General features: G+C 47.4%; 1 protein-coding gene across 1 annotated transcript; it reads right to left on the reverse strand.

Annotated features, from left to right (window-relative positions):
- Positions 1–2,541: 2,541 nt before the first annotated feature.
- Positions 2,542–10,539, reverse strand: C1QTNF2 (C1q and TNF related 2). Its single transcript, XM_065849340.2, has 3 exons — positions 10,257–10,539; positions 5,354–5,602; positions 2,542–3,999 (listed from the first exon to the last, which is right to left on the reverse strand). Exons 2-3 carry the CDS (start codon positions 5,592–5,594, stop codon positions 3,386–3,388), a joined length of 855 nt encoding a protein of 284 aa, XP_065705412.1. The 5' UTR covers positions 5,595–5,602; positions 10,257–10,539; the 3' UTR covers positions 2,542–3,385.
- Positions 10,540–16,216: the final 5,677 nt, after the last annotated feature.

Consider the following 16,216-nt stretch of genomic DNA (forward strand, 5'->3'; position numbering starts at 1 on the left):
AGGCACTCTGGATGTGCTGGAGGGACTCGTTTGTGCCAAAATGTGATGCAAAGGGCAGCACTGATGCTTGCAGTGAAGGAGGATGCTGAGGCATAACAGATCTTGTGTGAGGGTGGCAGATGTGGATGGCAACCTGTTCAGTCAGGATGTTCCTCCTTCCTTTGTGGTGGCATCTGCCCATGTGCCCACCCAGCCACCACCATTCTCCCACTGTGCTGGAGGTGCAGGCAGCTGCCTGGGCTGGGGTGAGCAGCCAGTGTGGGAGTGGGGGTCTCTTGAGACAGCTTGGCTGCGAAAACCAGAGCTCTTTATTTGGTGGTTTTCCAGGAACTTTGTGTTTCTGGAATAAATAGACTTCATGTAAATCTCAGTTTAAAAATGAAGTGCATAACTGGCTGGAGGACAATTGCAGCACAAACCAAAATGCAGCCTGAAGATGCAAGAACAAGCCAGAATGGGTTATTCTTAAAATTTTCTGAAGTCTGAGCCAGTTATTTTGAGTTTTGTGTGGAGTTTTCCCCTGCTTTTATATTTCAGTGATTGGCCCCACAGTGACCCAGCCCCACTTGCCTCTTGCCAGCTGCCCTTCCCTCCCTGCTCTCCTGGCTGAGGCAGGGGCAGAGGATCCCACAGCTGCTTGAGATGATTCCATGGCAGGGTTGGGCTGAGTGGAGGCATTTCGTTCAGTATGTGAGTTGCTCTTAAGGCATCATAAGAGGAAATTAATCTTTTCCAGAGGAACCTGTGCAAGAGGAACCCACATGTATCGCTTCAAACTGTCATGCCTCTTTCACAGAAATAAAGATACGTGGTATTTTTAAATGACATCAGCCCAGTGGGAGGTTAAACAAACTGGAGAAACTGTTCCTCTCCCTCTTGCCTGCTACATTTTAGTAGCTTGGGTTTGCCCTTGTTCAGGGTCCCTGGTGGCAGCAGATGCCCAGGGCTGGGGCTGAGCTGTGCGGAGAGCGGTGTTGGGCTGCTCCTGCAGGAAGGACCTCGGAGCCCCCCGCTGAAAGCAAGCACTGAGCACTCAGTGGGGCCCAGTGGTTCTCTTTGTAGTTTGCATTTTGATATTCCAGACTTAAAAAGACTCATTTGCAGGTTTTCCTTTTCACTGGAATAAAAAGGATGCTTTGCCAGACAGTTAATAACTTCCCTTGCTTCTCTTCTGGGAAAACCAGCCTGTGTCCCCCTGAGAGGGCTGACACTGGGAGGGAACACTCCCTGCTGGGGCCTTTTCTGGGGATAACAAGCGAAGACTGAGTGGCAGAGCTGATCTAATTGCTCATTGCTGCTTCCCCTCCACCCTCCTTCTCTCAGGCTTATTCCCTGTGGTGCTATCCCATCCCCTCCCAGCTCCGCTACCTGTCTGGTGCCAAGTGGGTTGAGCTCATAAAATCAGTGGAGAAGTAACTCAACTACAAATAAACCCCAAACAATCTAAACTCCCACCCCAAAAATATCCACTTTTGGGCATGGGTAGTGCACTGAACCAAAGGAGGAGGACAGCAAAGTCTCTTGGCAGCAATGGGCTGCGAATGCTACTGGATTAATCAAAGTTGAATGAGGGGGCTTTGTGAAGAGAAATATATTATCTAGGTAACCAGTGTCAGCGGAAGGACACCTGCCATCTGGAGGAGCAGCTCCAAGGGAGTGGACAGACCCTGTTCTTCCACCTTGTGGGTTTTCTTGCACAGAGGGCAGAAAACTCTAAGCATTCCCAGTTTGCTGGGCTGGGAGCGGGGAAATACTCCTGTTGCACCAGCCTCTATGAAATCCATTGCTAAACCAAACAGTGCCTGTGGAATCTGCAACACGGCTTTGAAATTCTCTCTGGGAAACCACTTTTGTAAATACCAAGACTATTCCAGCAGTACTTTTGTTCTTAATTTTATAAAATGTATTTAAAAATATTTTTGTAAGATATAACACAATTACTGTAGTTCATTAAAATCATGTAAATATTTTTACTTGTAAGACTGAAAAAAACAATCTTTGTTCTTATGGGATATCCCTTCAATACCTAAATATAAAGATCGAGGAGCTGTAAGTTCATGAGTTTTCACCCAGTGATAAAGGAGATGAGAAATATGGCTGGAAATGATCTGATAGCAAGGAAGAGACTCCTTTCATCTGGCTACTGAGATGGAGATCCCTGTGTTACAGGAGTGTTGGACACTGTGGGGCAAGGCAGCCAGGCTGAGCAGCTCTGTAACAGAACTCTGGTAATAGCGCACCATGGTGGAGCATGTGCCTCTATCAGCTGATAAAGACAAGATAAAAAAAGGCTAAGCTTAGCTTAGAAAAAGTTTGGCTTTTGACTCTTCTGAGTATTGTTCCTTACAGTTTAGAACCAAAGCATTGATTTCGGAGCATTTGTGATATTTGACATACCACATCAAAAAAGCAAAGTAGCAGTAAATAAGACAGGGTCTAGCTGTAGTGTTAAGCCCTTGATGAGGATCTCGGCAGCACCACAAGTATCTCCTTCCAGCAAAAGCTGGTAGGGGTGAAGGAAGGGGCTTATTAAAGAATCTGTTTCTGGAGTGCAGGCTCGTGCTGTCTTTGACAGTTAAGTCTTATTTGTAAGGTTAATCCTCCATTGTGGCTTGGAGGCCCACAGGTGTTCGGCTTGCACAGTCCAGTTTAGGCTTTGGTCACAGCTTACCAACACTTGTCTGGAAACAGATGCAGGGTTCCAGCGCTGGTTTATTGAGGCTGAAATCTGAGAAATGCCAGTGGTGCTCAGTGCAGCTGGTTGTGTTTGTACAAGGAGTCTTACCTTTAACCATAAAAATGAGATCTCTTTTCTGTGTCACTTCCTATTTAGACCAGATGCCTTTGCTTATTAGTCCTGCTTTGATGAGGCTGAGAGCTACTCTTACTTTTATATCTTTAGCTGACAATTTCCTGACTCTTAAGTAGCTGTTAAAGTGTAACTCAGTATTAACAAGGATTATTACTATTATAGGGTGTAGGGGGAGGAGGTGCAGTGATACAGTCTCTGGCATCAGTGGCACTTCTGAGCTCAGCTTTCAGGAAGTGGTTGTTGGTTTCCATGCTTTATAGTAATCGAAGCATTCTGCACCAGTATTTGAGTTACACATCCATGGTGTGTTGGAATCATCATGGAAAACATAATTGGTGGCTTCAAGATTTAGAAATTTATGAGACTGCTAATAAAGGTGAGTCCTACTGGTCCTGGTACCCTGTGGACTAGTTGTTGACATCAAGTAAATAGCTAAATAGCCAATACAGGCTGTTAGTGCCAAAAATGTGGAATTGTATGATAACCCCACACACGTCCATGAACAGGCTACGCTTTGCTGGACTGAGGTCCCATGCATTTCCTATTTTTTTTCCCCCAGGATAGTTTCTCATCCTATATTTCATTGAGATAATCTTGATCAGGATATATCAGAAAGCCAGTAAATAAGCTGTCTGTCCAGTAGGGATCATAAAAGAGCCCATTTTGCTCTGAGTAAAAGATCTGCAGCCATACCTCATCCTCCTGCTTCAGAGAAAGGATGGTTGATCCAGAGGCAACATCGTGGTTTCCAGTGTTGGCATCAAAAGTCTTGATCCGATACTGCCCGTTGTGGACCAAGCCAATGGCCAAATGCTTGTTGGCCAAAGTGATATCGTAAGTGAAGTAGTAAATGCCTGGGATGCTGCATATGAATTTCCCACTGGAAGCATTGTAATGTCCTCCCTCGTTCATCAGGATCCTGTCAAATTTGATGGGCAGCCTTTCCCTTGGGTAGCTCTTTGAGACTGCCACAGAGAAGGCAGATTTGGCTTTGTTGGCATTACAGGTGCAGAGTCCTGGCATCCCAGTCTCACCCCTGCTCCCTTTGGGCCCTTTCTTTCCTGGTGCTCCATTTTTTCCAGGATTGCCCTTCAAACCCTTGGGCCCCCGTGGGCCTGCCTTGCCAATAGCTCCTGCTTTCCCCTTTGGTCCTGGCTTGCCAGGGTTTCCTGTTCTGCCTTGTGGACCTAGAAGACAAAAAATAACTTGTAATTTTTCAGTGACAGAGATGCTATGGCAAGTGGAACGGGGCTGTATGGTTGCAGCAGTATATTTTCATTTAAGAGGAAAACCTTGCTGGTGAGAATCCTGATGAAATACCACCTGTGGCTGGACATCTGTCAGGACCCACTAACCTTGTTAGGTGGGTAGTTGGCATGATAACAATGGGACTGGGGAGCAGGAGGATTAACAAGGGAAGCAAACCTTGTCCTAAAGAGTGGAAACTTGCTTCTAAAACTATTTAGACAAAGAGGTAATGGCAGATCACTCCAGGCTTGAATTAAAGGACATTGTCATGAATCAGCAGCTTTGCAAATGTGAATGTTGAGAGGAAACTGCATGTACCTCAGCACTGCTTCAGGTGGATGTGTGAGACAAAAGATGGAGACTTTGCCATGTGGATGGCAGGGCAGGAACGCTTCTGTCTTTGGAAAAGGTTGAAGTTTTAAGTTTGCAAAGTAATTACAAAACTCCTAGCAATTGCTTAAAGGAAAGCAGTAGCACCAGAAGCAGTGGCTGAAGCCAGAGTTCTGCCAACATAGAAGCAGTGAGTTGCAGTAAATCCTTGTCCCTCTTGTTGTTCTGCAATTCATGGTGTTAGCATGATAACAATGGGCCTAGAGAGCAGGACAGTCTGTGCCTCTTAAAGACCAAAAGGCTGCTCCAATGATCTGGCTCACTTGAGATAAAGGAGTAATTACTTATAAAGCTCCCAGGACAAGCTTTAAATGTTTGGGTTTTTCAGGAGTGGGACAGGTTTGTGGAGCTGCTTTTTTTTTTTTTTTTTTTTGTTAAATGTGAAATCACTGTTTTTTCCCCATAGCTGGTTCTGATGCTTCCTAGCTGTAAGGCTGGATCTAAAGGAGAGCCCCACCCGAGAGCTGAAGAAGGGTGGTTGTCTAATTTGTATGCAGCATGGTCAGAGCAGTGCCTGTCACCCAGCTAGAGCGCTCTGCGGAGCAAGTGCTTCCTTTTTTCACCTGACTTTGTTTTGCTTGAGAGCAGGAATCAGAGACCGCCAATTTGTATCATCTGAAGAGCATATATCAGAACAGCGAAAAATCTCAATTCATAACAAAAAGAAGCCAATAGGAATTGCATACAGCATGAAGATGCTATCAGCAAATCATGTGAGTCTGAACCCCCTTGGCAGGAGCTGACCAGTGTGAGCTGTTGGAAGGAGAAGTCTAGAAGAGTTTCCTATGAGACATTGTCTGTCCTGGAGCTCAGGTTTGGGGTGATGGATTGCTGTCAACTGGGCTGTTGCACTATTACTTCTACGTTTTACCCTTGTTGTGTTAAGAAGTGCTTTTCTCTTACCTTCATCACCGTGCTCGCCTTTATTCCCGTCCTCGCCATCCTTGCCATCTTTGCCTGGGAAGCCCATCCTGCCGACCATCCCCGGCACCCCAGGTGCACCAGGGGGGCCAGGTGGCCCGGGGGGTCCGGGCAGGCTGCATGCCAGCTGGGGACCTTCCTCCAGCACCCCCTTGGCAAAGCCCCCCAGGATGTGGTTTGCCACACAGGGCACAGTCCAGAGGAGGAGGACAGCGGAGATCATGGTGCAGCCTGGAAAAGGGAGACGGGACGTGGCTGTTACATGTGGTCACCAGCACGTGTGGGCACAGCGGTGTCCCCTCCAGCAGGACAGTGTGTTGTAGAGACTTAGATGGGAATGGGAAATAACGGAGCTTGTTTTGGCAGGGTGGGGGAGATGTTTGTTTTGGTGTGACTGAATTCAAGAATTTGGCTTATGGAGTTTTCTAGGTCTGAGCAATATTTTTTTCAAATTTGCTCTTATCTAAGTCTGTGTCTGTGGCCATCCCTCATTTTGCTTTGTTCCCTGCGCCTCCTTTCCCACAAAACACAAGTAGTGATGGCAGAGGGGTGCAGAAAGCAGCTGCTTCATAGCTCTTTGATTAGGAGAGATCAAGCTAAAGCCAAAGGATTTTTTTTTAATGAATTAGCCTTGTATCACTCTGATATAACTCCTACCCCTGGGCTAAGAGGTGCACACTCTAATCTGATAAAGACTCCTATGAAATTTAGTCTTTTCCCTTATTACAGCTGCCTCTGATAGTGGAGGGTTAAATATTTTACAGGAATCATCCCTTTACACAGGCTTTCTTACCACATCCCAAAGTCCTGCTAATGAAATACAGAATATAAGTGAAGATTGAAAAGCAAGCCAACTGCCTCTCACATATTTCTTCAAGCTTTGGTGCTGAAGCAAATTTGTAGTTAAACACAGATGCAATAGAAGATGAGCTGGGATATCCCAGACCTTTTAATCTCTCAGTGGCCTTGTGGTCAGGCAAGGTCCTGTGTGGCATTAAGCCAAATACTGTGAGGCTTTAGATTCTACCATAGTGTTATGTTTGACTCCTGCACTGGAAATAAGATGCTTAAATTACTGTATAACTTTCTTGTTGGTCTTTCTGCTCTCATCCTGGTATTGGCTCCTGAAGGGGTTGGAAATACATATTACATGCTCCGAATCCAGCAAGCAATATGCTACATATTAATGCTGAGTGGGAGCCCCCCAGTTCTATGATATGTATAATTAAGAACATGCAGAGGAGTGGGAAATGCAAAACAGATCTCTGGGCTGGATTTGGCTGCTGAGCCATTTTGTTCTTCAGCTCTCTTTTGCTTTTCTTATGCCTAAGTTTATTTGCTGCTGGTGAAAGGTGTGGGTTTAATGGTTTCGTGAGACAGAAAACACCAACCAGTATTAATGTGGACAGTTAGAGAAAGGCTTCTCAGTTCATAGAAAGGGGAACAAAATGTTTAAATGCCTGTGGAATGGGGAGATCGCAAGCAAAACCACATTCCTGCTTCCAAGTAACTACCTCAAATGGGGTAGAAGAGAAGCGAGAGGTGTGTGGAGGTGAGTGACACTAATAAGCTGTGGCAAGGAAAAATGTCTTTGTGGAGCATAACCTGGAAACAAACTGGGAGGTCAGTAGGTACTGGTGCTTGGATAGAAGGGGATATTTGACTACCTGGAGCCGTGCTTTGGTGCAGCTCCTGAGTCGGTGTTAATTAACGGCTCCGCAAGAACATTTCATCCCACATCACAGCAGCGCGTGTGGGAAGCAGAGCACAGTTGCATTCACAAGAAGATCTATAAATAACCTCTTAAAGAAATCTCTTTGAAAGAAAACAAACCTCATGCTGTTCCACCTTAAAAGGAAAATTGCTCCTCGATGTAGAATGTGTGATGAGCTCCAAAAAGCAAACTGGAAACAGATCAGCAACTTTCCTCTCCGCAGTATGGGCGGCAGGCCTGGTGCTGGAGGCAGCATGGTTTCAGCTGAGGTCCTACTTTTCTAATGACGTTTTAATTACTGCCTTTGTTAATAGGGTTTTGGAGACTTTTTGGCCATGACTGATGCCTGTTGTGCTGAAGCGTGCACTGTGCCCCAGGGTTTAGGAGAGCTGACTGGTGCTGGAGGTCTGATCAGGGGTGAGAGCAGATTCTGCATCGTCTGACCAGGCAATGGCTGTAGTTGGTGTCTGCCCCTGAAATGCAAGCGTTCAGCTCCTCAGCGCCCAGGGAGGACACACCGGTATCAGGCAGTGATTTCAGCATGGGAAAATGAAGTGGACCAGCTTCACTCAAACAAGGTAGCTGGGGTGTCTGCAGCACTGGCACGACTGGCCGGGCCTTAGGGTTGCCTTGTCCCAGCTTCTCCCCAGCAGAGCCTGGAGCAGCGCCAGGACTTCCTTGAGATTGTCAAGCATGTTGGTGCTGAGCCTGGGCCAGAGGTGCTCTGGCCCTTCATGCGTGGAGTGCCTTTCCCTCAGTGGCAGCATGCTGGTGATGGCCAAGATCTCATGCATGCAGAAATTAATTTCTTCCCAATACTTAAAAATACCCTATCCATCCATTGAGTCACTCTGAAACGATGTCTTCTGAAAACACTTAGCAGCAATGCTTTCTAAGTTGTTTGGTCAAAGAAGACCAAGCTCTTGGGCTCAGGAGATGGTGCAACTTGTGATGGACAAGAGCAGCACTGAGTTGCTCTGAGGTAGAGGGTCCTAGAGGAGAGACCATTTGAGATCCCAGAGGCCAGGTAGGCTCTGCCTGAGACCTCATGTTCTGATCATAGCTGGGTCAAAGCAGAAAAAGAGGAGAGAGGCTCCAAAGTGTGCTGCAAATGTCTGGGCTCTGAGATATAAGGATGAGGCAGACGCGTGGCAGGTGTCCATCAGCCTGGTTTGAGACTGATTCCCTGTGTCCTTCAGCTGAATCAATGGAAATTGATGTTGTGGATCCAGGGCATTCCCTGAGATCAATGTAGTGTGTAAAACTGTGCTGTGGATCCCCATTGAGAAATTTTGAGGAATACTTGTCAGGAAGTTTGGGAAAATGTTAACCTCTGAATCTTAGAGCTTGTGGAACACACCTTTATAGAAAATACCTCAGGGCAAATAAGCCAGTAAAGACAGAGCATCTCTGATTTGCAAGCGTGGTACATGCAGAGCAGAGTGTTTACTGGCTTCTCTCTCCCTAACAAGCCACATGTTTAGGGGCCATTGCTAGAATAATGTAACAAAACATAATGAATGACTCAAAGCAAGCATGTGTCTGAAATGGGATGTTCTGACTCTGCCCTGTTGCCGTTACATGACACCCCATTTCTGTTTTAAGATGTTTTTTGTCATCACTCTTTGCTTCAGTGGGTCCTTCTCATCCTCAGCTCAGCTCCGTGCTGCAACCTGAATATCCCATGAACTTCTGTAGCACGTGGAGCATCTGTGCAGGGGGACTGCAAACCCAGGAGCTCTAATAGCTTTTCAGTGCATGCTCCTTGTTGTCAGAGCCACAGCGCATCCCTCTGTCACCCAAGAGCCTCCATGCCCAGGAGCTGTGTCCCCCCCAGAACTCTTGGCAGCCCCCAATCCTGACCTGCAGCTCCCGTTTCTGCTGGCTGTGTGGGATGGGATGGCTCCTACCAGAGGTGCTTCACAGGTAGGAGCCTGGGGGGACACAGCTCTTGTCATATGTCCCCTATAGCTTTGGCTGCCACAATGTCCCTGCTGTGTGTCACTCCTGCAAGCCCCTGTGTGACCACCCTCAACCCAGCCCTGTTGCAGGTGAGCTTCCTGAGACACTTCACAGTTAAGAAACCAGACCAGTTCTATAGATCTCTAGGCATTAAAAACGTGCTTCCATAATAAAAGATTTTTCCTGTAGGAGTGACCCCAGGCATGAAGAATCAGTTGTACTTTCTGATGCTTGCGGAGCAGCTGGGCTGAAATCCTGACAGAAGAAAAATCCCTGTGGGTTTGCCAGATATGGGGTGGTTTGGTGGCACGTGCGGTGGCCAGACAGTGGTTGTTTTGGCCAGGGAAGCCTCCCTGTGCCATGTGGTGGTGGCATCTACCTGCCCACAGGGAGGAAAAGCGCAAGGGAGGAGAGAAGTGAGGAGAATCTGGGGGAAATTACTGCTTGCAGGGACAGGGGAGCAGGATGGTCTGATAGCCCAAGAGGGGACCCAGCAGTGAGCAAAAACTGTGACTTTCTACTCTGTTTCCTTTCAACACTTGAGGCTTTCTTAAGCAAAACAACCATCTTCCTGCTTCACAGTTTCCCAAAATACCTCAAGGCATCTCAATTAGTGCTCAAAATAATCATTATCCCCATGATCCTAATTCTCAGCTCTGGTGATTGCTCTGCGGCATCCCTGAGGTTGAAGCACAAGGAGCCCTTGGGAGCTCAGGGCTGATTTAGATAAAGTAAGGTGCGGTGTTGGTGACAGCACCTGAAATGGATGAATTTGGTTTCTGATATAAGCCAGGGAAGTAGTTATACCAGAGATGAGTTTGATCTATTACCTGCTATTGCGCAAAGCAATGTCAAAGGAGATAAAGGAGAGCAATGCATCTTCTGTGCCTTAATCTGTGTCTCTGTCTCAGCTTTAGGCAGCCAGGGATGCCAGCCCTGAGCCAAAGCCCTGTCACAGAAGCTGCTGATCGGCACCAGAGTGAACGGAGAGGCTGTGGTTTCAGCTGTATGAGGTGGGTGCTCCCAGCGTAAGTCTGAGGAATGTTTTCTTCCTCGAGTATTTCTTTTAACTGGCGACTGTTGCCTCTATGGATTTCTGTGCAGGCATTGGAAACCTGAGTGCTTGATGATTTAGACCTTATTTGGTAAGTTTTCGAAGCTAACGTTAAGAGGAGGGAGAAAAAAAAAAGGAAAAGTGAATCTACTCACCACGACTAATCTCTTCAGTGAGATCTTGACAGGCGCTGGGAACTTACACAATTTTAAGCAGATGTTTTGCTGCGGATCGCTGTCACACGCAGAGCCCAAGCCCCGTCCTGCCGCAGCGGTGTCCGTCCGAGGGCTGTGCAATGTTGACTTCAGTCTTTCTTTTTCATTAACTTTTTATTTCTTTTTGTGCGGATTACTAGCTTGCTGCAGCAGCTCCAGGTTTTGGCTCAATGTTGCCGAAGGCATATTTTTATTATTGTGTAATGGGTCTGCGCCTCTTCCTCTGTCACGTGGCATGGAAAGAAATTCTTATGCGCATGTGGCTGGAAAGCTCTTGATGCTTGGGGAGCTTTTCCCTCTTTGTCTTTCCCTTGCAGTCTTGTATGAAAGGCTCAGGGGTTGCGTGGATCATCTCTGACTGATTCTGTCTCTCTCTGCTGTAACCATTGCCCATGCAGCGAATTTGGAAGGGGATGGCTAGTGCAGATCAAACTAGGAAACAACTTCGACACTTGATCCTGGAGAATTAAAGCAAACCTTGTCCTAAGGGTGGAAACTTGCTTCTAAAACAATTTAGACAAATGGCAGATCACTCCAGGCTTGAATTAAAGGACATTGTCATGAATCAGCAGCTTTGCAAATGTGAATGTTGAGAGGAAACTGCATGTACCTCAGCACTGCTTCAGGTGGATGCGTGAGACAAAAGGTGGAGACTTTGCCATGGGGATGGCAGGGCAGGAACGCTTCTGTCTTTGGAAAAGGTTGAAGTTTTAAGTTTGCAAAGTAATTACAAAACTCCTAGCAATTGCTTAAAGGAAAGCAGTAGCACCAGAAGCAGTGGCTGAAGCCAGAGTTCTGCCAACATAGAAGCAGTGAGTTGCAGTAAATCCCTGTCCCTCTTGTTTTTCTGCAATTCATGGTGTTATAGCTCTGAGCAGCGTTGATATCCCAGCATATACCAGCCCATTAAACCTCAAATCTATAAATGCTGTACAGCTCTCAAAACTGACAGTGCTTCCCTTACAGCCCCCAGGGAGGTGCAGAGACACATGGGGGTTGCAGAGTCTCTGATCCTGCTTACCCACCATCCACCTCTTCCCTCCCTCCCTGCTTTTCAGGATGTGCTGTGATGCTGCCAGGGGTGGTGTGGACCAGACTTGTCTCTTTAAGGGAGCGGTAGGAAGAGTCTGAACAGGAGCTGTTTGATGCCCCAGATGTAGAGCCTGGGCCCATGGGTGCCTGGGCTCACAATGTGTTACGGGGGACCTGTCACCCTGCTGGGACAGCAGCCATGGCCCTGGGACCATTTCCACCCAGGTAGAGCAGGTCACCGGTGCCTGTGGGTCCTGGTTGTGGGTGCGAGGTTCCTGCTGTGCCCCAGCCAGGATCCTGCGCAGGGCTGGGGACAGGCTGTGCTCGGTGGCTGGGCTTCCCAGTCCTGCCCTGTTGCTCTCCAGGAAATATTTTCTGCTCAGTCTGGATTATCAGCTGATTGGGAGTATGCTGAAAGTATCATTCCTTACTCTGCCAGAATTCATCCTTATCAGAGCTGTTGTGGATTTTTAAGCTTTCCCCTGCATTTGTTGTTGGAACATGGTGGGAATGGATATAATGTAAAAATGAAGAATGTGTACAGTTTGCTTTGAGCTGTAATCAACGCAACTGCCCTTGGGAGGGGTGGGAATGTTTGGCCGAGGAAGCACAGGGCTGTTTTTATGTGGTGGCACTCCGACCTCCGGCTCCCTGACGGCTCAGCGATGTTCCCTGCCATTGAACAACCCTCGGAACACCCACCTCCCCAAACTCAAGCAAGCATCACCTTAAATTTCACTGGGATAAAGGCTGTTTTAGAAAAGCTGCCCCCAAACCTGCTGCCCACCTGGCATTGGGGTGAACACAGGTGGGGACACCCCCAGACACGGGCTCCGAGAACTGCTGTCCCCTGGGGCAGCTCTGGTGGTTGGTTGAACACGAATTACCACCTTTTCCCTGTTTCCATCAGTTTGTAGGACCCCAGTTCTCTTGGAGAGCCTCTTCCACGTATGTGTGGGGCTGGAACCAGCCAAAAGACTCAAGCATTGCACATGTACAGGTCCTGCCCCAGGTTTCTTATGAAACCTGACGAAAACTCCCCATGGGCTTTGTGAGAGTGCCAGTTGGATTTGCCTCGGAAGCCACAGTGGTTTGCTCAGATGCCCATGCTGTTGAGAAGAAAAAGTCCCTGTGCTTCTTCCAAACCTACCCCATGGTGGCTGTGCTGGAGCGCCAGGGCTTTGGGATGACTGTGAAATGGGCCAGGGACAAAATGATGCTTGAAAATTCAGCAGTCCTGCTGGGCAGCTCAAGATGTGGCCGGGGCAGTTGCAGGTACCGGGGTTTTGGATCTGCAGCATGCTGAAGGCACTGCAGCCTGACCTAGTTCGGCGCTGTGGGGAGAGGCAGTGCTGGGAAGCTCCTGCCAGGCAGATGGAAAATGTCTGTGCTGCAACACGAAGCTGAGCTCACCCGGGTCCCAGACAGCTCTGCTGGAGAACATGTTTGGCAGCACACTTTGTTAAATAAATAAACTGCCCGCTCACAGTGGAACAGAGCAGCTCTGAGACTTGGTTATTTTTTTTCAGCTAGACATTGCAGGGGAGCGTTCCAAGAGATTGTGTCCCGTTTGTGCTGCTTTTTAGCAAAAGCCTCCTGCTGTGATTAACAGTGTTCACCATGGATCACGGGGAAGGCGGCTGGTTGCTGCAGTGTGGGGAGCCGGCTGGGGCTGACGCCTGCATGGGCAGAACCTCAGGGCACATGTAGTACTAGGGGTGCAGGTCCCCACCATGATGGGCTGCTGGGGGCTGTTATGGGGCTCCCTGCACCAGCTTGGGAGGTGCTGCCTTGCTGGTCCTGGCTGTGGTCCTGTCCCCAGCACAGCGCACTGTGGCTTCACATCCTTTAGACAAAGCTCGTTGGGGGAACGCATGGCCGTGTGGTAAGGGAAAGGGGCAGCGTCCAGCACCTATGGAGCAAGAAGTGTGATTGTACTTTTGCCAACTTGTGCCTGAAGGTGAGTGATCTCCAGGTCCCACTCTGGGACAGCAGGACGGGTCTGTGTCCCAGCGAGGATTTTCTCGTTTGCTTTCTGAGCGCTAGTGTGTTTTGCTGATGCAGACATCAACCTTGCAGTAACGACTTTATGACCAAATAAAATGACTCAGCAAATGCCAAAATAGCAGCAGTTCACCCAGAGGCTGGAGGCAGCGTAAAATACAGCCTTCCCATTGCGCTGGGCAATGGCGGTGAAAGTGTACCTCTCTTCAAAGATGTGTTGTTTTATTTGGGGGGAGAGACTAATAGGGGGGAAAAAGCATTTCTTCTACCCAACAGGCCTCCTGGCTTACTATGGACTGGTGATTTGAGTAATTTTTATTGCTCTGACTAAAAGGAGTTGGGAAGTCTGTGAGCAGTCTTCAGAGAGTGATTGTCCCTCTCCAAAAGCCCCCCATAAAAATGAGTCAAATCTCTGTTTAAACCTAAAGGATGCCCTTGAGACCATTAGCTCTGCTTAGGAACTGCAGTCCTAACCCATTAAGATAAAAATAAATAGAGCTTATTTTAGAAAGAGGGAAGTGGGAACAGCCCAAGCACCAGTGAGACACTGCAGCACAGTGCAGAAGATCTGTTAAATTTGGATTGTTTTGTCTCATGCACCTTCTAACTCAAAGTGAAATTCAGCAATATTTTTGACTTGCCACAACTGGCTCCTGCCTAGGTTAGGTATCTAATGACAGAGACAAGAAAAGTCTCTTCTGAAAAATGCCTTGTATTTCCCAAAGTACGAACTCCAGCCCCACTTCTGGAGTCTGTAGCATCAGCAGCAATCCCAGTACCCAGGGACATGGGCAGCATTTGCCCAAGCCAGGAAGGCCAGCGACAAATGTCCCATACCTGTGTCATGGTACAGTGCCTTTATTCTTCAGGGCAAGCAGCAATCCCCAGAGAGGAGAGAAAAATTGCTTCCATTGCGTGTGAGTAGTGACAGTCTCTGCAGATAGGAATAGCTACACATAAAATCCCCTCGCCTGCTACCACTTTCCAAGCAGATAATTTTGCATTAGAGCTGGCTTTTCTGTTCTCAGAAAATTGATAATTTACTAAAAGTGGTCTTTCAGCTATTCCTAAATAGTAGCGTGTCAGCAGAATATACTGCCTCTCTGGTGTTAAAACCTGCAGCCTGGCGCTTTTGCTTCTGTGCGTGCCCGGCTCGAGACTTGTTAGAACGCGAAGGGTCAGCCCAGCAAAGCCAGAAGCCAGCTGAAGGCACCGTGTGTCTCCCCCAGCTTGGGTCTCGTGCAAACCGGGGGCTGATGGTGCAACCCCTTACAAATGGGCTGTGCAGAACCGGGAGTGATGCGAGGAAATTCTTCCAGCCGTGCTGCCAAAGGGGCTGCCGGGCAATGCAGCAAGCGCCTGCAGCCTCAGGCCTTGCGTCCTGTTCCGCCATGCACTGTGAGCACCTGTTGTAGCAGCTGGTGACAAACAAGCAGCAACGGGTTAAAACTCTGCTGCGAGGTGATGTCAGAGACAGATTTGTAGTTCTCAGCTTTATATTAAAAATCAAGAGCAAATGCATGTGCAAATGTGTGAAGGAAGTAAATGCACCTAAAAAAAGGTCTCTTAAGAGGTGAGGTGGGAGATTGACATGAGGAAGGAATTTTTGACACTGAGGGTGGTGAGAGCCTGGCCCAGGTTCCCAGAGAGGTGGTGGCTGAACCATCCCTGGAGACATCCCAGGCCAGGCTGGATGGGGCTCTGAGCAACCTGAGCTGCTGAAGATGTCCCTGCTCATGGCAGGGGTGGCACTGGACAAGTTTGGAAGGTCCCTTCAACCCAAGCTATTCTGTGATTATAGAGCAACAGGCTCAGGACTGTGCTCAGATCCAAATGCAATGCAAATGAGTGGCTGGGTGGAGGCTGTTTCTAAAATGCGTTGGAATTACTGGATTTACTTTTAAAATTGTGTAGCTTAGAAATTTTGGGTTTGCTAATCTGTTCACTGAGCAAGGTTTGCTTAATCAAGCGATTATAACATTTATTTATTTATTTATTTATTTATTTTATTTATTTTTGTTTTTCTCTGCTCTACCAAGGTCAGAAATGCAGTGGGTTTCTGATTGGGTCATCTAGAGTTGTGAACAAATTTTTTTACTGTGAAATAATTAGTTCAAATTAGAATGCTGTTTGTCTCTTTCTTTGTTGCATACAGCAAAATGATGAGTTGCCTGCACGTAGTTCAGGCCACAGTGTTTTGGCCTGAACAGAGCAATTAAAGTTATACCCCAAAGTGGTATGGAAAGCTGCAGTTACTGGGTGGCACTAGGCACTCGTGGGCATAGAAAATCCTGTCTCTACTGTAGTTTTTTTCTTTTTTTCCTAGAAGTTGAACTCCATTTCATCCTTAACTACTTGCTGTCATTCCTGCTTTTTCTGATCCTTCAACAGCCTAAAACCATCACGCTCACGTAGAACAGTGCATCTCTTTGTTTAACCCACTCGGGAAAGCAATAAAGATCCAATTACAAAGAAATGTGGAGATAGTGAAAGAACTACCTTCTGGCACACCTTGAAAGATAACACAGTGTGCTCAACTTTTCAACAGAAAATGAAGGAGAATGTTTTACTCTATATGTTTTAAAAATGCAAATATTTTCAAATCAGCTGGCTGGTGCAGTTTGCAGACTGAGTGTGCCTCAGACAACCAGTACTCAATAGGATGAAAAATAAGGCAATTAAAGCAATTGTTCGAAAGGGAGATAAGAAAATAATTTTTGAGCTTTTCCAAGGGCAAGATTCAGTGAAAGCCACCCTGCCTGTGCCGGGATGGTCTGTCTTGTGTTATGATTTGAGTAGTTTGTGTTACCAGGCTAAGGAATTTCCTCTTGCTTTGCATCTTTGTGCATACAAGAAACAGGAGC

The sequence above is a fragment of the Patagioenas fasciata genome, chromosome 14, assembly GCF_037038585.1.
Source record: "Patagioenas fasciata isolate bPatFas1 chromosome 14, bPatFas1.hap1, whole genome shotgun sequence".
NCBI classification, from domain to species: domain Eukaryota; kingdom Metazoa; phylum Chordata; class Aves; order Columbiformes; family Columbidae; genus Patagioenas; species Patagioenas fasciata.

Coding starts and splice junctions, on each gene's coding strand:
- C1QTNF2 (XM_065849340.2), bottom strand. CDS start 5,594: ATGATCTCCGCTGTCCTCCTCCTCTGGACTGTGCCCTGTGTGGCAAAC. Junction 4,000..5,353: donor AGGCGAGCACGGTGATGAAG/GTAAGAGAAAAG, acceptor TTTGTCTTCTAG/GTCCACAAGGCAGAACAGGA.